The sequence below is a fragment of the Tursiops truncatus genome, chromosome 2 (assembly GCF_011762595.2).
Source record: "Tursiops truncatus isolate mTurTru1 chromosome 2, mTurTru1.mat.Y, whole genome shotgun sequence".
Lineage (NCBI taxonomy): Eukaryota > Metazoa > Chordata > Mammalia > Artiodactyla > Delphinidae > Tursiops > Tursiops truncatus.
The window spans coordinates 100,050,383-100,072,077 of record NC_047035.1 but is presented as its reverse complement, the minus strand read 5'-3'; the positions used below and the strand labels follow the sequence as shown (position 1 = coordinate 100,072,077).

The window sequence follows — 21,695 nt, the reverse complement described above, 5'->3', positions numbered from 1 at the left end:
CTAGCCTGTTCTAATGGAATCACAATTTTTCTTAGAGTGGAGCCCACACATTTGCATCTGAAAGTTCCTCAGATAATTCTAACATACTCTAAAGTTTAGAAATGCTGTTTAAATAATGCTCTGCCTCTTCAGTGATTCAAGAAATATGTTCCAATATGTCCACGCTGAGAAAGTATGTCCCAAATTCACAGGAAAAGCAGCCAACCTGGCAACTTTGCATTTAGGAGTTAGGTGTGAAATGCTCTATGGCTACAGTGACCGTATTTCCAAGACCAGCCAGACAAGGCCATTGACTAACACTGGGACAAAAATCTGAGGAAAATGTATCAGGTCGGAAAGTCCAAAACACAAGGTTGGTGGACGTATAGTGAGTGCCCTTGAGCTTGGGGACCATTATCTCAGTGGATGCAAAGCCTTTCACTATATGGTTCAGCAAGGTCCCGGTATTAACGATAAACAAGTGGCAGGTGAGCCAAAGTGCTGAAAGGAATGAGAGGTTTGATCAGAAGGAAGTCAGTCTCCTCAGAGCCCGTGCCACACAAGCATGGGGGCTTTCTTCTTCTCTCGCCTCAATACACAGGGTGGGAGGTGCAGGCGTACAGAGGAATATATCATTATCCCTCCCTGAAGGAAAGAACTATGGCTTCCCCATCTGCAGAAGCCAGTTCTCAAGGGAATCAGAGATGTCTTTGCCATGAATGCAGTTCAAGTAGATCTACACAGCGGCGCACAATCCTCAACCAAGTGGTAGGGCTGAAGCAAACCAAGAACGGCATCCTCTTTAAGAACCTCTGTCTCTGTCTGAGTCATAATAAATCAGACCTAAGTTCACATGGTCTTCAGCCACTATGTAAAGAAATACATTTATCATCCACGAAGATGCAACAGATTGCTAAAGGCACAAAGATTTTGAAATGTAAAATGCTTATGTGAGGGGGAAAAAAACCCGGCTACTCTCTCCTCTTACTCTAAGGGTTAAGCTCCCTTCGGTTGCCAGCTTTGGGAGAAGCATGCAGAAAAAGTTATCGAACTAAAGGAATGACCGTCTGGTTCCCAAACTGAGAAAAAGCAAAGTATTTTTGAGTGATGGTGCACTTTTCACAGCACGACTTTTTTTGTTTTTTGTTTGAAGATTTTTTTTTGATGTGAACCATTTTTAAAGTCTTTATTGAATGTGTTGCAACACTGCTTCTGTTCTATGTTTTGGTTTTTTGACTGCAAGGCATGTGGGATCTTAGCTCCCCGAATGGGGATCAAACCCACACTCCCTGCATTGGAAGGCGAAGTCTTAACCACTGGACCGCCAGGGAAGTCCCTCATAGCACTGCTTTTGAGACCAGATAATTGAGATAATGATGGTGAGACTGTTGGAGCCTCTTAAAATTCTTGCTGGATTATGTTGCCAGTGGCTAGCACACCCACGCACTGCACGAAGCACCCTCCCCATCTCAGCACCGCTGGGAAAACAGGCCTGAACAAAAAGTAACAGGTCAGGGATAATTTCCAAGGCAAGGATGGTGAGCCAGAGATGGGGGGTGGGTGGCGATTACATTAAGATCTTTAGACCTTGAGGCCATCATCTGTTGTCTCCGCTGAATTAGCTTTGAGTTGCAGATTCACAGCTGCTGAACCACTTCCTTCTGTGTGAAACTTTCTGGTTTGACCAAAAGATGATAAAGACAGAGCCTGTAATAGCTGCACCCAGTGCCTGGTGTGGACGTGACACAAAGGCGCACGCTTTTGCCCCTGAAGAGTACAAATGTTTTTCCTCTCTTTCTGTGCCCAACTAGCTCAGAGATTTAAACCCTGCACTTTGGCTGCTGCGCTGTAGCCATCACAAGCCTTAAACAGCAGCACAGTGAAACTGCCATCCACACAAAATCAACCAAACAAGAGTTAATAACAAAGACCTAGATTTAAAGAAAAAGAAAAAGAAATGCAAAGCAAGGACAGTCAGACACCAAAATGAGGAAAAGACAGGGCTTTACTGCATGCAAAAACAAGGTCTCTGTCCAAAGCAAGAGAGAAGGTGCAGATTCGGGGGTGAGAGCTCCTGAGTCGCGGCTGACCTGAGTGAACCCTAGTGCAAGCAGGTTCCCCTCCTCTAGCCCCAAGGAGTTGAAGCTGTATATGAAAGGAAAGCTGCAATTAGGCATTTTTAACTATGAATCCTGAGCTATCTCCTGACACTTTCCACGTGCCCCTCCCCGACCTATCCTTACAGACAAGCAAGTCCTAAGGGAAAACTTGAACAGCCTCCTCTACCTGCTCAGAAGCACCGGCTTTTACCTCCTCGTAAGCTCACCTGAGGGATGCTTGATGCTGCTGGTTCTTTAAAACCCCAGAGCAGGTAGAAGGAGGGACACACCTGGATCACGCTGAGGTCACTGTGCAAAGTCTATTTAGAACCTCCGTGCAGACTTTTTTTTTTTTTTAAAGAATGTACTTCAGGCTTTCTAACCTTCAAATGGGAAAACCTAATTTTCCAGGAACCTGCCTATTTTGAATAGAGATAGCTATCTAGTTTCAAGGAAATGACTTTCTCCTGCTCTTTTTAATAGCCATCTTGGAGGACTGCACTCTGAGGAGTCTATTGGCCCAGAGGAGAAAGGAAATTGGCTTCTGCCGCAGAGCTGACGCTACACTGCCTTGGGGACCAATTCTGGCGGCCTTCCTCACACAATTCATGTTTTATCTTTGGAAAGCTGTCAGGCTCTTTAATGTCTAGAGCAGGATCTCTCAACCTTGGCACTACTGACATTTGGGTAACTCACTGCTATGGGGACTCTCCTGTGCACTGTAGCAGGTTTAGCAGCATCCCTGGCCTCCACCCGCTAGAGGCCAGTGGGAGCTCCCCAGTTGTGACAACCAATCACCTCTAGACATGGCCAAATGTCCCCCAGTTAAGAACCACTGGTCTAGATAGATAGTCTGAAGTCCAGGACGGTTATTATTATGAAAGGAGCTGCCTGGAAGGACAGGACCAGTGGTGATCTGTACATGTCCCTCCGAGTTTGCTTCTTGAACTTCCTCTGTGGGGGATTAAAGACAACAGCCCTCAGAGTTTACCTGAGCATCTTCCAGCTCACTCTCCAGGGCCCTTCTGGCTGACGCTGCTTCTTTTTCTTCTTTTCTTGCATGCACGAGGGCCTCCTCTAATTGCCGAGTTTCTCCCTACAAGGAAACACGGGGTCAATGTACACTCAGATGTGTGCTATGCCTAGGAGGCCGACTTGGTGGCATGAAAGGCATGCAGGGGGCATCCACAGACACAGCCAGCAGAGGCTGCAGTCACAGTGCACCTGTCAAGGGCCCACGACAGGACACAACAGCCGTACAGATGTGTGTGCCTGTCTGCAGCTCCATACTTAACCAGAGGTGAACATCCCCATCAATCATCTGAGATGATTTCTGGGAAAATACAAATATCCACCCTTAGCACTGGAGCTTCAGAAACAACAGGTGTTGAATGGACTCAAGCACACAGTTTTAGAAAAGCTTTTCAGGTGATACTGATGGATGACCATCTGGGGAAGCTCTGTGAGAATACACCTCCCCTTTACATTTCTCCTGTCCCTTTTTAACGTCAGCTGCCATCTCTCACAGCCGTCAGTACGTGTCTCTTGCTAACAGCCTCCCACTTCTAGAGATCTGGTAAACCAGGTAATTGGTTTGTTAAGACTTGCGTGACTTCAGAAACCGTCAACCAACTGTTAAAAAAAGAATAAACAGTCACGAGTGAGAATGGGCCTGACGGTAGTGTTCAGATGGCCTTTTTGGGGTTCGGAGGCCTCTGCTCAGTGTCAAGAGGTTGAACACGTCTGATGTCTGGGCAAACGGGGACTCCCGTGCCTGTACCTGTGCCTCCCACCCTGACTCCGTCAGCCCCGTTCTAGGCCGCTCTAGAAGCCCATCTCCCATTAGTGCCATGCAGAGAGGAACAGAAGCGATGGGTTACAGAGAGGAGATGATCACGCTTGCCCTGACCTTTCCTACTCCATTATGATAATAAATCCCTTTCTGCTTCTCCAGTCGCTGTGTTTTTCGTCACATAGGAAAGAAGGATCCGGCACCGCCAAGCCTGGGCTCGGGGTCCAGCGAGCCTCACCTGGTACTTCTTGAGCATTTCCTTCGCTTTGGCCTCGTCACCTTGCAGGTCAGCAACCTGCCTCTGAAGCCGAGCGACAGTGCGCTCCAGCTCATGGATGCTTTCCCGCAGCTTCTCATTCTCTTCCTGCAGAGCCTTGGCGCGCATCTCAGGCCCGACCTGGGTTTGCTCTGCGGTGCTGCTCCGACTGGCCAGGACCTCGACGTTCTGTTAAAGACACAGAACAGGTGAGCATGGGAACCAGGGTCAAGGCGCAGCTCCCAACTTCGTGGATGGCTGGCATTTATTAAAACCCACTACGTGCCGGGCATCGTGCTAAGGCAGGGATCAGCGCACGACAGCCTGTTACTAAAAATAAAGTGTTACTGGAACACCTCCACGCCCATTCGGGGGCGCACCGTCCACAGCCACTTTTGTGCTACAAAAGCTGTGTCAGGACTTGTGGCCAAAGCCTAAAACATTTGCTATCTGGCTCTTTACAGAAAAGTTGTGCCGACCCTTGCCTGTGTCAAGTCCTTGACATGAAATTTCAACCTTTTAACAACTCTAGGAGGTGGATACTATCCTCATCACCATTTTAAAGACAAAGAAAGTGGCGCTTGGGTAGACGGAAGAACTCGTCCAAGTTCAGGTAGGAGAAAATGCATTCGGGCAGATCGAATCCAGAACCTGTTCTTATAACCACTGATGAGTTCGCTTTCCTGACCCCTCACCATGTGCAGGGCCTCTTAGTAGAAGCTCTTGATGAAGGGCAATTTCTGCTTACAGGGTTTTTTTTTTCTAATGTCTAACACAAAATGGAAATGAAAATTTGCTTAAATTATGGTACAGTTCCCAGTGCGAGCTCTAGGTACTACCATCTGAAAATGAGCATGTGCGGCACACAATCCGTAACAGAAAGGAATGGGAACAATTACAGGATGATTATTGTTAACTCCAGATGTCACGTAGGCGTTTTATTTTTGACTCGGCATATTAAACGTGATGGTAAGTGGCCTTGTCCAGAATTCCACCTCTCCCAGCAGACCTCTCATCTTCTATTTCTCCACTATGACAAAGATGTCAAAACCAGTAAACCCAGCACTCACAAAACAGTGCTGCAGATGCCTTGGCCCAGGGAAGGCAAGATCTGGCTTCGAAGGCTATGACACAGCCCACTTGGGAGAGCTATCTGCCGAAATCACTTGCTTGCATGGCCTTTCAGAAAGATCTTTAAATTTTGTAATAGTACAGGAAGCTGTGTTATCCTGAACTTAACCAATCTGAGAGTTTCAGAAACCAGAGCATCTTTTCACAACCCAAATGTTCCATTTAATTCTATCCATCTGGGAAAGCTCATCAGAGTCAAGCTACTGAGTCAGAACAAGGCTGGCGGGCATTGCTAGGAGAACACTATGGTGCCCAACAGCTGGGATTTCTCTAATATTGTTTGGACATATCATCTTCTACCGAAACCAGCAAGATGACTGAGGAGATATAAAGTGTGGTTGAAAACCTGAGGAGGGATCTCAAGAATCCAGTAACTGGTCAGACCAGGGAAAGCAAGAGAAAAGTCCAGATTGTCCGTTCCTGCCCTAACTTTCCCATTAAGAGATAAGAGACTACAAAGCTACGGTTATCAAGTAGTACTCAAATAAGGATACACACGTAGTTAAATGGCATAGAACTGGGCGTCTAAAAATAAACCCAATATTTACAGTCAATTAATTCTCAACAAGGGAGCCAAGATAATTCAAGGGGGAAAGGAACAGTCTTCAACAATGGTGCTGGGACTACTGGATATCCAAATACAAAAGAATGAAATTAGAGCCTTTCTTTGTACCACACACAAAAATTAACTCAAAATGGATCCTAGATCTAAATGTAAGATCTACAACTATAAATCTCTTCTAAAAGAAAACACTGGAGCAAATATCGTGAGCTTGAGTTACGCAAGGCTTCTTAGATACAATACCAAAAGCATAAGTGACAAAAGAAAAAATAGATAAATTAGACTTCATCAAAATAAAAAACTTCTGTGCTCCTCATACCAACAAGGTGAAAAGACAACCCAAAGAATGAGAGAAAATATTTACAAATCATATATCTCATAAAGGACCCATATCTAGAATATATAAAGAATTCTTCAACTCAATAATAAAAAGATAACCCAGTTTTTTTTAATGGGCAAAGGATCTGAATAGATATCTTTCAAGGAAGATACACAAAAGTCCAACAAGCACATGAGAAGATGCTCAACATCATTAGTTATTAGGGAAATGCAAATCAAAACCATAACAAGCCACTTCACACCCACCAGGACGGCTATAATCAAAAAGACAGATAATAGTGTTGGGGAGGATGTAGAGAAATCAGAACCCTCACACACCGCTGGTGAGAATGCAAAATGGTGCAGCCACTTTGGAAAACATTTTGAAAGTTCCTCAAAAGTTTAAACAGAGTTATCATAAGACAGGAATTCCACTCCTAAGTATGTACCTAAGACAAATGAAAACCTATGGCCACACAAAAACTTGTGCAAAAACTCCACAGCAGTATTATTCAAGGTAGCCAAAAAGTGGAAACAACCCAAATGCTCATCAACTGGTGAACGGGTAAACAAAACGTGGTCTGTCCATACAATGGACTATTATTTGGCCCTAAAAAGGAATGAAGTACTGATACATGCTACAACATGGATGAAGCTTGAAAACATTATGCTAAGTGATAGAAGTCATTCATTAAAGGCCACATATTGACATTTATATAAAATGTCTACAATAGGCAAATATATAGAGATGGAAAATAGATTCGTGGTTGCGTAGGGCTGAGGGGAATGAGAAGTTGGGAGATGACAGCTAAAGGGTTCAGGGTTTGGCATTAAAATATACACACTGCTATATACAAAACAGATAACCAACGAGGACCTACTGTATAGCACAGGGAACTATACCCAATCTCTCTTAACAACCTATAATGGAAAAGAATCTGGAAAAGAATATAACAGAATCACTTTGCTGTATACCTGAAACTAACACAACATTGTAAATCAACTATTTCAATAAAAATTTTTTAAAAGTCATGATGTGATACATAAAAAGTTAAATAGTATGAAGAGTATGATCCTGTTTTATAAATAAACATTGATATATATATAATTATATACATAATTTGTAAAAAAAAAAAAAGTACAGGGTTTCTTTTTGAGGTGATGAAAATGTTCTAAAATTAACTGTAGCGATAGTTGAAGAACTCTGTGAACATACTAAAAACCATTGGTTTTGCACTTTAAATTGTTGAATTGTATCTTAAGTATCTCAATACAGCTGATTTTTAAAAAAGGAACAAAGGAAACCCAGAGGCTGAGTCGGATGGAGGGGATGGAGGAGCTGAGGTCCACCGAGGTACTGGTGAGAACAAGAGACTAAAGACATCTGCCTAAATCTTCTGGTAAAGCGAAGAACACTTCCACGTGCAGTCAGTGATCTTTCATTCACCCAGAAATCTCAGGAAGAGCAAAGGATACTGAAAACCAGATCTGGTTTAAGCTGGATGTGGGCCTACCTGGCACCCTGACACGCTAGAAAAAGGACGCTGTGCTGTGTTTTGATGTTTAGAACTTGGTATTTTCTCTGTTTGGAAGTTGCAGGGCACATTCTGAGTCCATTTGTCTTAGGAGGATGGATCATGCAGGTTACCACTCAGCTGCCAGTGGCAGGGTCTGCTCCAATCCCAGCTCTCAATTTCACAGGCTGAGTGTGCCTCTATGGGAGCGTGTATGTGTTGAGACACTTAGTCCTGTTTTGACTATTTGTAAAACGATAATACGTTTTGCTCTGTGTCTTCATAGTGTGGTAAACCACATTATGTTTACAAATAAATTTAACTTAAGCCTCCATCGGCAAACCTTTCCAGAGTGGCTCCCCTGTTCCCGTCACCACCACATCCCACGTCCCCAGTCTACTATGTCAGGTAAAGCCCATAGGATAACCTTGCTCTTCCTGAAACCGTACCTAACTCACTTGCAGCAGTGCTGGAACCTAAAAGAATAAAAATCACATCCCTTTGTTCAACGCAAGTTCTTCTCCGTGACTTGCCACCAAAGAAAACTGGTCTAGCGGGACTCCAAAACTCTTCCAGCTCTGAACTTTGAACTATGCACCACCTTTTCCAAATGCTTAAGTTTGTATCTCATGACTGTGGCAAAAGCAGGAGAACTCTAGGAGGACCAGAGTTGGTAAAGATCTACTCTGACAGGTCACTGGGGACAAACACCGCTGCCCTCACTTAATTAATTGCTGGTACTTCATTTCTGTGATGTTTTGATCTTAAGTGCTGTACGTCACAGCAAGACTAGGGAGGATGTTCCATCATAAATAAAAACCAAGGGGCACACAGTTCCTAACGATTCATTTAGCCAGATCATACCCCCTATGTAATATCTATTTGTAAAAAAGATCACATGGATGTGTCTTTTAATATCTTACCTATTATTCATTCATACAATCAGTCAGAAATAGTTAACAAAGATCAATTCCAAATTCCACTCCAAAAGGTCGGAAACACTACCCTAGGTCATCACCACAAAGGCAAAAGTAGCAGATGTGCTACATTCTCTTGTTTTTCAAGATTGGACCATCCCTTAAAATTGCCCTGAGATCATTTCTTCACCTGTATTTACTTGGTTACACAGGAAACTGGTAACACTGGCTGGCTGTGAAGAAGGGAATTGGGGCTATGGAAAGAAGCAGAGAGAGGTATTCCATTGCAAACCCTCTTGTGAGGATTTAAATGGTGAACTATGAAATTCAAGAAGTATTAAAAATGTTTAAATAAATATACATTTTTGTTGAAAAGACTGACTACCAAGGGGCACAGGCACTTGGAAGACAACCATCTCCCCTACCCAGTTCTCACCTCCTCCGGGCTCCAGAAACCCTTCCCCAGCATATTCACGGATACCTCTGGGCCATGAAAGATAGCAGAGCGGGAGCCGGGGAGCAGCTGTACAAACAGAGCAGAGCACCAACTCTCCCACGCTGGTTTACATAGTTAAGACATTCCTTTTCACCACATATAGCTGGGAGGGTGGAAAAGGCCCAGATGGCCCGGGACTTGCACTTACATGAGTGCTTCTCCAAATTTTCCACCCAAGCAACCTTAAAGGCAGAGAAGTCCAATGCGGGGTGGTTAGAGACACGCAAGTGACCTCAAAGAACTGCTTCCAAGGCTTGGGTTTCTCCATCAAAAATGCATGTACGCTTTACAGTTGACACTTATAACTTCATTCCACCCCATGTCTCTTTTTATATCCAGATACTGTCCTTGGTGTTCCAGGAAGATGGGCCATTTCTACCCTGTAGCTTTGGCAAGCACTCTCCTCCCCACACACCCAGCACATGTACACATTATCTCAGCCTGGACAAAAGACATAAATCACCTCAAGAATGGAATTCTCAGTTTTAATTCTAAAAATGTGCATCTAGGAGTGTAGAGGAAGGAGCAGAGGATGCTGCAGTTAATCCACCAGATTAGACTCAGATCCAGGCTGTGCCTCTTTCTGGGCCCTTTCACTGGGCCTGGCCTCATAGAGCCTTGGTTTGCTCATTTGTAAAAGAGGGAAGAAGTTATCTACCCACCATTGTAAATATCTAGTTAAACGAGGCCATGACTCTCGTGGCTGATATTGCTATTAATGACCAAGCCAAGGAAACCCAGGCGTATTTCTCACAAGGTCAGGACTTTGCCCGACTTACCTACTACGGTTCTACATCCTCAACCTGGCTTTAGACTGTAAGTTGCCCATTTTTACCAGCTCAATATCAAGCCTAGATTTCTCAAAAGAGAGAAACAAGATCTTTAACAGTCTTTCCAGGGCAACTGTACTGTCCAAATTACATGACCCCTTATTTTAAGGGCAAGTCACGTTTCTTGGTTGGCTAATTCATTAAAAATTCAGCCTCATTTCCCAATCAAGGATGGTCTGGCAAACTGATGGCAACTAAGAAAATTCTTCCAGAACAGACAAACAGCATGTTTCAACGTGCTGAATTGCTAAATTTCCACTACTTCTGAAATAGTTGACTTTTAACCATATGCTCCAATTACTGATATAAAAGGGGGGTTGGAGGAGGAATACATAATTGTTATCACAAAAGAAAAAGCAAACCCCCAGTCTTTGCCTGGTACCACCATTCACTGCAAATAATGACTTGCTTACAAGCTGGCACATTTTCATTCGTTAACGTCCACACTTAGAAATGTTCACACTGTCGCCTGGGGCCAGGGGAAACTTTTATCCATGATAAGCACAAAACTCCCCAACAGCGCCACAAATGGCCACGTCTAGGTGTTTTTCCTCACCCAAAGGTACTGATGCACTTCCCCTGAGCACAGAGCACACACCTCGGACAGGCTCACTCCTGACGGATGAAAAGTAATCGCACAGGACGAGGCCCTCCTGGCTTGTCCTAATGCAGACCCAACACATAAGACATCAGGCTTTACTAATTAACAGGGCCTCTTTCCACAGCCAGTTTTTGTTTCTTTTCTGTCTCGCTTTTTTGCTGAGTGAGGGAAAACAGCTGAGGCGTGGAGGCCAGGAGGCCAGAGAATGGAATGCTGGCTCGTTGGTTCCATGTCACCAGCTACTCCCACCCTCCAGCGAGTGAGGCTGCAGGAGCTCAGCTGATGGGTGCCCGAAGGGTCCCCGACGCCAGGTCATCTGCTGGGAGGTCACTACCTTTCCACAGCATGGCTGCGGACATCACTTTCTTGCCCACAGTGAGGACCGGGGTCACAGATGATGAGTCCCTTTCTCACTCTGAATGTGTGGAGAACCGGGTCCCCTCTATTACGGTTTCAGCTTACCCCTTACTTGAGCAACAGTAAACTATGGAGGAAAAGAAATAGCATCTATTTTAGTCATAAACTGCTCTTTCCCTAGTTAACTAGGAATTTCACTGGCATGAGGCCTCGGAGCCAGGACTTCTTACATTTTAATGAGCACAGGATTCACCTGGGGATCTCTTAAATGCTCATTCTGACTCAGGAAGAACAAAGGCCGGGGCTCTGTATTTCTAACAAGCTCCCAGCTGGTGCCAGTGACGCTGGTCTGTGGGTCCCACTGTGAGGACTGAGGTCCAGACTGAGGAGAGGCTGCTCCGACCTCAGGGCCCTCCCGCTGACATTCATTCACAGCTCAGGTCCCCACTCTCCAAGTCCCTTACGCTTCTTGACATGACTCCAGTGCCTGGGAGGGGGTGTCAGGCAGCTTGGGTGCCGCTGCAGGCTGTGCAGTCAGCTCACACTATGACCTATGCAAACCCGTGACCCCTCTGAACTCAATTCACACCCTTAAAGAAAGCATAATAGGTATTACTTGCTCTAAATGGGTCAGAAACCGCCACCACCCCAAGAGAGATATGAGAGTTTCAAAAAGCTGAGATCCCTGCAATAATGGAAAGTAATGGGTTTCTCCTTCTTGTTTTTTGACCGCCTACTTACCATTTTTTGGTGAAAGTGGGGTTGAGCCATTGAAAAACATCATTTTAAAATCCCTACTCTAAGAGCTACATCAGAGTTTCCAAAAATTCTCTCACTGTATTTCCCAAATGCCAACACCATTTTTTCCCAACATATCTGTAGTTCAGAACTGAACTGGTCATGCAGTTATCTCACTGATAAGCTCTGTTTGTTTGTGGCAACAGAGTAGTGTGTGAGGAAGATGGGAATAGATGTGGCAAAGGGAATAGTAAAGAAGGAGAGTCCAATCATTACCAAAACCCTAAATATTTTCGAGGAGGAGTTGATTCCAAAGCCAGAATAGTGGATGTATTCAATTTCCTTTTGTTAGAAGATGTGGATTCTGGACTAGACTACTCTGCTAATAAGTTACTATGTGACGACTTCAAGCAAGTCACTTAACTTCCATCTGTCCTCAGTCTCCTCCTCTGTAACATGGAATGGTCAGTCTAGCTAATTTCAATGTCCCTGCCAGTTCCGAAGTCTGGGATGTCTGGGATTGAGAATGAACTTGAAGAAACTGGGCAGTATTAGGCAACCATTAAACTAAGAATTCCAGAGGTTTTATACCTCTATAACATCATACTTAAATTTCATTTTCAAATGCTGTCAGCTAAACTCAGATGGTTTTTTATCAGTGTCCCTGCCATGGTATCTAGAGCGGAGGACCACATCTAAAGACCAACTTCCTGCCACGGAGCAGGGCTTTACTAGTTCGTTCTCTCTCCACAGTCACCAACTTGCCAGAACTCACCGAGTTGGAAAGTTATCATGCTTTATAAAGATTTTGTTTACATCCTGTTTTTTTCATTGCCCTGGTGGTGATTTTCCGGCTTACAAAACCACCTAAAAGATACTCCCTTTTAATCATATTCAATTATCCAGTTTTTCCTATAGTAACTTGGTGATTATATATAGGCTAAAAATATCATTGGTTTCTTCACAATGTCCTTCTGAAGTAAGTCAAAACATTTCCCTTTAAATGGTTAAGAAACCAGCAAAGATTTACTCTCAGAGTGGCCTGTAATTCACACACAGGTTCAAGATAAAAACTGTGCTAATAAAATGCCTCACGCTTGCTCACAGAATCCATTTGACAAAGGTTATCATTTAAGCCACACAACAAACCTATAGAGATACCCAACATGGGAATAAAAATACCCTCCACACAAATGGGTCAAGCCATTTCCCCAAGAGGCAACACGCTCAGTAATAGTTCAGGCCTTAACATACGGTGACTCCAGTGACGAAACACCTACGATAGGCAGAGCCACAGAGAAAGGAAGTAGACTTGTGGTTGCCAGGGGAATGGGAAAGGGGGAGTTTGGCTGTAAGGGGCTTTGTTTGGGGGTGGTGGACATGTTTTGGACTTGGATAGTGGTGGTGGTTGCCCAACCTTGAGAATATATAAACACCAGTGAATGGTACACTTTATAAAATGGTGGAAACAGTGACTTTTACATTCTGCGACTATTATCTCTAAAAACAAAACAAAACAAGCGTTCAGGCCTTGGAATTGGCCGACCTGAACTGGCCTTGCTTGTTTGCCTCTACGGCTTGGTTTTCCCCATTGTTCTAATAATGAATGGAGACGTTATGCTGAGCACGTAGCAATGTTTCAGGCACACCATAAGATGACGACAATGGATGACAGCTACATATAAGGTCATGTAGCCCAAAGTCACAAACCAGGACTTGCACCCAGCTCTCCAACTCCTGTCTCTGATCTCTGCTACTTGCTACCAGCTTCTTCTGAGTGAGGCAGCAACTTCAGGGGAGACTTCCCACAGTCAGCCAGAGAAGGGAAAAGGAAGCTCCACGCTTGCCAGCTAGAGGCTTCAGCTATGTCCATACACTCACCCGGATTTAAACGGGGGGTGGGGGGATACACACTCTTGTACCATGAAAACAGCATTTCAAGAGCTTCTCTGAAACAGAGCCCTGGGTTACAGACTTTTACTTATGCTTCTGCCTTTACTTATTTATTTTTTTACTCCATTCCTTAAAAATCCTTACAAAAATTTCCCCAGTGTCCCTGGGTCTCATCTCAGTGTCCAGGAGATTAAAAAAGGCTCACATCACAGCTGTGAGATGCCATTTCCCTCACCATGAGGGCCCATAGTCTATGCTAATCTTGTGACCAGCATGTAAAAGTTTTGTTTATAGAACCCGACATCCCCCCCACGGTGCAGTCAGCCCTTCAAGGAGCCGCCGGCTGGCAGAAAGGACACCACCCGGACAATGTCATGAGTCCAGAGCTCTGCGTCACCAGAAAAATACTGGGGGGAGGGGGCAGGAAAAAAGCAGGGGTCGGACACAGAACAAACAACTTCACAAACCGTTAAAATCAGCTTGCTGTCGGCACACACACGTCCAACAGGTTGAACAGGATTTCTGAAGACAGAAGATAAACAAGCAGGTTCTCCACAGCACTGCCTACTGGGGAGCTGTGGGGATGCCTCCAAGATAAACCAAGGCTCAACCTGGAAGCCAACAGGCCTTAAGTGAGTCCACACGTCTCTGCTGTTTCCTTCTCAGAAATCTTATTTGCAAAGGCTGATCCTTCAACTTTCCCATTTTATTGCTACCATATTTCCATAAATGCTGAAACGATCAACACTAAGTTGCAGAAATCATTCCATTTAAAAAATTTAAAGAGGAATTCTCAGACCAAGAACTCTTAATCTCATGACCATTTCCATTAGCGCCCCTTTGCACCCCTAAATGAGACCAATTTCCATACAGAAAATTGTCAACTTTTCCCTTCATCCCCCTGCCTCCATGGCTGCAGGAACAATGATAACAGGGGCTGGAGAAAGAAAATCTGGACTGACCTCATGTTTGGGATGGAAGAGGCTGGACCAATACCCTCACCAAGCTTTTAAGGCTGGTTCCCACCATCTCCAGGGTTAAGACATACAACAAGGGTGACCTTTATTTATTTCCTCCTTCAAAGATGTAGGCTGTTCCCTGGGACAGAGTTGAGCAGACTGGTCTCTTGCAAAAGCCCATGAATGGTCTCCAGCCCCCTCCTTGCAGGCCAGTCTGCTGGGGTCAGCAGCTAGCTCTAACTGCCAGGCAAAGGGAACAGAGCCAGAAATAGTAATGTCCTAATCCAGGGATGGTCACCCGCGCACTCTGAGGTCATGTCCAAGTCACAATTTCTCAGAATCACAGTTTGGTTTTTTAAAAACAGGGGTGGTAGGGCTTCCCTGGTGGTGCAGTGGTTGAGGGTCCGCCTGCCGATGCAGGGGTATACGGGTTCGTGCCCCGGTCCGGGAGGATCCCACATGCCGCGGTGCGGCTGGGCCCGTGAGCCATGGCCGCTGAGCCTGCGCGTCCGGAGCCTGTGCTCCGCAACGGGAGAGGCCACAACAGTGAGAGGCCCGTGTACCGCAAAAAAAAAAAAAAAAGGGGTGGTGTTACGTCCATTCACTGCATGGGTCAAGAAAAATGAAGGATGATACTGCCAAGTGTCAAAGCACTAGTCACTCTATAAACAGCAAACGGTGTCCAAGAAGGAATTAGTAGGTACCACCCAGAAGTTATAGAACATACATTGCAGATTTCCTTCTAGACAGAGGCCCTGAAGGAGGCATGGTGACTCTTTGGCCTCCGTCCCCTTGGACGGTTTCCCAACCACGGCTGCTGGCAGGACTCTCACTCAGTCCCTCCGTTTCTGAATAAAGGGAGAAACGAATGTCACCTATCCTTTCAGATGAGCTGGGAGAGACAGAGGGGAAGGATGGAATCACCAAGTCTGATCAAAGACCTACCCCAGGACTGCTCGAGGGCCAAGTCCCATTGTTTTTTTTTTAAAAGGCCATTTTGGGCACCTATCATTGAGGCCCCATAAATCACCATGGTGGTCACTGGTACTTCTCCCCTCCAGGCACATGTACGATTATGCTTGCCTGTCTCCCTGAAGTCAGGTGTGGCCATATGACTAGCTTTGGCCAATGAAATGTGGGTGCAAGTAACATGTGTCATATCCAGGTACAAGCTCTGAGAGCCACTTAGTGTCACCATCCGCTCCTCCCACTGCTTCATCCCAAAGAGCCAGTGGGGCTATAACAAGGAAAGAGCATGGCCTCCAGAGTCAGGCAGTCTTGGGTTCAAATCTAGACTCAGCCACCTACTAGCCACAGGACTCCAAGGCGGTCGATTACCCTTTGCTGAGCTTCAATCCCCTCAACTTTGAAATAGCAATTATATCACCACGCAGAGACATGGGTGGGGGGTCGGGCTGGGGGAGTTAAAGGTAGCGGATGTAAAGTGTGCAGCGCGTGGCCAGGCAGATGGTGTGCGCTAAAGAAACAGCGGTGACTGTAGTGACCTTCGCCATTATCTTCACCCTGCTTTGGTCGCTTACCAGCTGCGGAACTAGAGCCTCTGCCTCCCACTCTGCAAATGGGGAGGTAATGCTGTGCCCACTCTCAGGGTGGCTGCAAGGGCTCTTGTGAGAGCGTCTGTGGGAGCCGCCAGCACGATGCTGCTCAGGAAGTGAGATACCCACCATCCCCCCTACTCTAAGCCCTTTATCCTGCCTGTCCTGATCAAGTCCTGAAGCATCAAGGGCCAGTGAAGCGGCACCCCACGCCCACGGAGGGCCCAGTCCTGAGGTGGAGACTGCCCCTCCACCCTGGGTTCCAGGTTGCCCTCCACGCCCCATCTGACCAGAAGCCTACTCTCCCATCCCCAGCCAAGTCACAGCTGCCATTTACTGGACCACAAGCACTGCTCTGCACAGGGACTCTGACGACTCAGCATACCAACTTGACCCCCGAGGTACGCACACCAGCCTGGGTGATCCATCAGTTTGCGAGGCCCCCCTGGATATTATTTGCAGAGATCTGGCCCATCCCTGGGGCCAGCTCTGCAGGAGTGAGGGGAGGTCCTCGCCAGGGCTCCTACTGACCTATTATCGAGGATCCAGAGAGCCGGGAGGCTCCTCCCAAGCCCAGCTTTGACAGCGCATTCCAGCGAGGCTCTGAGGAGTAATCCACCTCACATCTAGGGAAATCTGCCATTTGCCCCAGGTCCTGGCCAAACACTGAAAGCATCCTGAACTGTGTGTCCTTAGGTGGTAGCTTAATGAAATACTATCATTGGCATTGGGACATCCCCACTGACAGTGGTCCCCACTGAAGGAACGACGGAGGTAGGACGGGCAAGTGACCCAGTTCCAGGGCAGCCCCTCATTAACTGTTCGGCCTGAGGCAAGTCACAACCTCTCTGAGCCATCCAATGTCAGGGGAGAAGGAAACAAACTTAACTTATTCATTGTATTTAAGCACTCAGCATCAATTGTCTACACTCAATAAATACACAACTTGAACGAGGCACAGAGCCATTCGTGAGGAGTTTGAATCCCCACCAGAGTGTTAAACCTGTTCACAACTGAAACATGAGTAGTAATCACGGCCTAAAGAAAGGGTCACGAGCCCCATGGTCCATCTCTGTAATGAAGAATATGGCGCCCGCACAGCAGATAAAGGCTATTTTCTCTCTCTGGCCTACCAACGTTTCTATTTCGCCAGATAAGTTCAAACAGACCTGGATATTCATTCACTCATTCATATCTTATAAAGTGGTAGAATGTCAGCGCTGCTTGGTACACCAGGTTTCTCTGGTTCAAACCCCAATCTGAATCTCCAACATCCCCGCCCTCCATCTCTCTCCACCCTCACCATATCTTTGATAGATAAGCAGACATCCAGCCTCCGCTTCCTGGGGCTGGAAACCCACTACCTCTCAAAACAAGCCTTTCCATTTTCTCTCAGCTCTCAGCCATGGAAACGTCTCCTTCACGCTGAGCTGATAACTGCATTCCTACAATGTCACTGGGACCAACCAAGAAGGGCATAGTCCTTGCTGCAAATGACAGCCTCTCAAGCGCTTGACGCCCGCATACCTCCTTCACACCATCTTACCTTGTTTTTTGTTCTTTAGGCTAAACTTTCCAAGGTCCTTCTTCACCCACTGGGGTGCAGTATCAAGTACTCTTTCAAAGTGTGGGGCCCCAAACCGAAACGATACTCCCTGAAGAGCCTCGCCAGCTGTCATCTTGATTACCAAGGACCCCAGGCTCCCAAGACAAAGTCTCCCAGCAAATAAAATAGACCCCTCGTAGATGAATTGAGACCCAAGAGGAAACCTGGTTCCTGAACTCAAGTCTACAAGCTAAAGAAAACTTTGGCCACCTCGAGATCAACATCCAACAGACCCTTCTCAGAACCCGCCCTGTGAGGGATACTGTAGGGACCAATGATGACAGGAAGGGTGTCACTGCTGGGGTCCTCCTGTTCCCATCCTTTCTTCAGATGCCAGCCCCTTTCCACTTCTGCCCACCAGGGCACCCCCAACACCCCTCTGGCTCTCATGCATTTGGAGCTCACCCTGTTGCCTCAACCCCATTCTCTCTGCTGGTGAGCTGTACCTTAACTCTTCTGGGGAAAAAAAGATCACGCCTTTTTCCTCCCACACTTCTCTCCCATAATAGCCCATCCCATTCCAGGGCTATGCCTGGGGAACTAGACCCAATTCCCCACTGGCACCAGGTGAGCTGCGGTTGCATCCCACAGGACAAGGCTCTGGGCCAGGCAGGCATAATAATATCTACTGAGTGGCTCGCTCTAGGCCTGGCACCGTGCCCACCCTATGGGCATCTCACTTAGCTCTTAAGTTACCCCCTTCCCATCCCTCCCAAGAGAGATTCTGTTCAAGCCTTTGTTTATAAGTGAAGAAAAGGAGACACGAAGCAGTTAAGTAACTTGCTTCGGTCTCAGGGCCAGTAAGCGGCAGAGCCAGGTACAATCCCAGGCATCCTGACTTGAGAGCCCAGCAGACTGACCACCAGCCAGTCGGCTCTTCACAGGCAGGGCCTGCACCTCACTCTGGGCCCCAGCCCAGCCAGTGCCCGGCACACAGTACACTCACAATTCAAGTTTAGTGAATTCATTGGCTCAATACGTTTTGAAGTGTCTAAGTATATTTGAACATATCCAATGATAGTCACCAAATGCACACACTTTCCATGGCACATTTACTTGATATTTTTTTTATCATCAGCACACACGATTTCCACTTTGTCATGAGCTAGATCAACTTTTGTTATCTGGCCTGAGAACCGAACCTCAGTTTATAACAATGTCTCCATGAGAAAGCTCTTTCAACTTCCAAACACCCTACCTAAAAATACATTTTTAGCACCCTCCTTTCCTAAACTGAGTCCGCAGCTAGCAGATTCCCTCATTAGGGTGCTGTTTACCTTTGTGTTATTAAGAGGTCTGTCCTGCCTGAAGTCTGCCTCACTTTGCTGCATCTCTGCCTCAGAAAAGATGCCTGAATCTCGAAGGAATGTGTGAATTGGACACTCCTCACATTTTTTTTTTTTTATGAAGGCCCCCCATTTTCAATCCAAATTTTTCACAAAATTCTAGTTCTCTGAAGGCAAAAGGTCTTACTTAACCTGATAAATGGTTGTCCTAATTAATGAATTTTCAGTTCCCTGAGACAGCTGGAATTATTAGCTTACGAGAAGCCTGACACAGGTTCTAGCCACGCATTTTCCAGATGAGCAAACCAGGGCCTGGAGAGGTTAAAGGACTTGCTCAGAGTCACACGGTGGAATCTGAGCTGTGGCGAGAACTTGACGGACTTAAAGTTAACCACCTCATTAGACATTATCTATTAACCTAAGTAATACCTCTCCTGCTCCCTGACAACGACAACGCAATTCTGAACACACACAATCTCTTCCAGCTCCGCCTGGGAACCCAAAGGCTCCAAGGGAGACCTTGTGCTTATCAGGCCTCAGAAAAACACAGAAGAGACTCTCTTTTAGCCTTCTACTGCTGACAGTGGCCACCTGCCAAGGGGACAGGATGTGAAACAAAAAAACATCTTACATTTCCATCTCAACCTGAAAGATGCATTTCCCCATTCCTGCTCCGCCACCCAAGTCCAGAGGCTCAACTACTACTCAGTTCTGGAAAACGAGGACACCCAGTTCTGATGCACACCTCACCACTAGACTCATTCGCCGCATGTCCTCCAGAACGATCTTGCCAAGATGACACTTCCATTATGACCCATCTCAGCTCAGAGTCCAGAATGACGCCCAACACATAGCAAACTGAATTCAAACTCCTAGCCCGGCCTCCAAAACCTTTCTAAATTGACTTCACTCTAGTATTCAATCTGATTTTGCCCAAGTCTTCAAACTTTGCGGCCAACAGCTGTCTTTTTTTTTTTTTTTTGCGATACGCAGGTCTCTCACTGTTGTGGCCTCTCCCGTTGCAGAGCACAGGCTCCGGACACGCAGGCTCAGCGGCCACGGCTCACGGGCCCAGCCGCTCCGCAGCATGTGGGACCTTCCCGGACCGGGGCACGAACCCGTGTCCCCTGCATCGGCAGGTGGACTCTCAACCACTGCGCCACCAGGGAAGCCCCAGCTTTCTTTTTATACTGTCTGTCATGTTCATTTCCAATTACAGGCCTTTGTATAGTATCCAGAACCCTCTGTGGAAAGTACCCTCCAAAAAAGAATTATATAATATAGCATTTCCCAGAAAGTATTCTAGAAAACAAAAGTACTGTGGAAGATCTTTTAAAAAAATAACGTTGTGTTCATATAATTCTAAGCAATTCTTACGGTTGAGTCTTTTCTTAGAGAATCATAATCCACATTTGGCCCACATATTAAAGGCTCTGAGAAGTCCTATAATAGGAAAAGCCATTTAACTTTATCCTAAGAGTTCCCAATTTATCTCAGATCTACCCTCCATTCTCCATCTCCACTGTCACCACGCCAGTCCAAGCTGCCATCATTTCTTCCTGGACAACAGCAAAAGCCTCCTCGCTGGTCTCCCCACATCCCCTCTTCTGCCCTCTCCAAACCATTCCCCCACACAATGGGGCAGGAGAGAGTATTGTGAATCCCAAATCGGGTCATGTCATCCCTTGCTTAAATATTTCTATGGCTTTCCTGTGCTCTTGAGGATAAAGGCAAAAACGAACAACAAACCTTCTGACCTCGGTCCACAGGGCTTACATGGTCTACCTACCTTCCCAACCCCATCACATACCACACTTCGCCTCACTCAACCCATCCTTCCACTGGCCTTTTCTTTACACGTTTCCTCCTATATCATGTTCCCTCTACCCCAGGACCTTTGCACATCTGCCTGAAAGACTCTGCCTCTCCACATCATTAGCTCTTGCTCATCCCAATTACCACCTCCTCAAGGAAATGGTCCCTGACCTTGCAGACTAGGTTAAATCCCAGCCCCTCTCTTCCATGAGCCTTGGTACACTTTGTATTTACTTATATGACTTTTCCCCTTATATTCTCTTCCACTAGACTGTAAGCTTTCGGAAGGCGCAAGGAGCATCTGTCCATTTTTGCTCACTAGGTTTAAGACAGTGTCTGGCCTAAAGTAAATACTCAAATACACACACACACACACACACACACATATACACACACTGTTGAAACAATCAACCTAAAGTATGAGCAACCTATGTGAAAAAAGAAAGTATAATACAATATATTCCACAATGGAGATATACCTTTATAGAGGTATATCTAGAGGTCTGCTTTACCTCTAGACCACCCCAATCTGCGATCCTCAAGGGAAGGGAGAATATCTAGCGCGAGAGGTAGTGCACCGGGGGCACAGAAGTGTCCGCTGGTGGGAGAAGTGAGCACCTCCCTGTATATCAGCTCTGCTGCCTTCCGGGAGGGGATCCTCAGGGCTCAGCTCACCGTGGCCTTGAGATGAAAGCCACTACTTCCAGATCCTGTGGGGCCTGCCCCTGTGCCTAGCCTACACCCTAACCCTCCGTTCCTGCAGAACTGCCCCATTTCTGGAAACCGCACGCCTCTCATTAACCCCAATCTGTGGTTAGCCACTGTCCTCAACAACACTCCTAGGGATGCCAAATAAGGAGCCCCGACGAAGACGGTCAGGTCACTCAGGACCCTTTTCTGGGGGCTTTGACTTTGCTGGACCAAAGCTGAAGCGTGTGTGTGTGTGCGTGTGTGTGTGTGTCTTTATTCCACTCGGCATCTGCAACACGC

General features: G+C 46.3%; 1 protein-coding gene across 2 annotated transcripts in view; it reads right to left on the bottom strand.

Moving 5' to 3' along the window:
* The window catches only part of CGNL1 (cingulin like 1), a 156,833-nt gene that overhangs the window by 28,454 nt on the left and 106,684 nt on the right, over positions 1 to 21,695 (bottom strand). For both annotated transcript variants that reach the window (XM_019947019.3, XM_033851738.2), the window contains exons 9-10: positions 4,109 to 4,315; positions 3,070 to 3,174 (exon numbers count right to left, since the gene is read on the bottom strand). In XM_019947019.3, the coding sequence (XP_019802578.2) occupies positions 3,070 to 3,174; positions 4,109 to 4,315 (312 nt within the window). The remainder of the gene's footprint in view (positions 1 to 3,069; positions 3,175 to 4,108; positions 4,316 to 21,695) is intronic.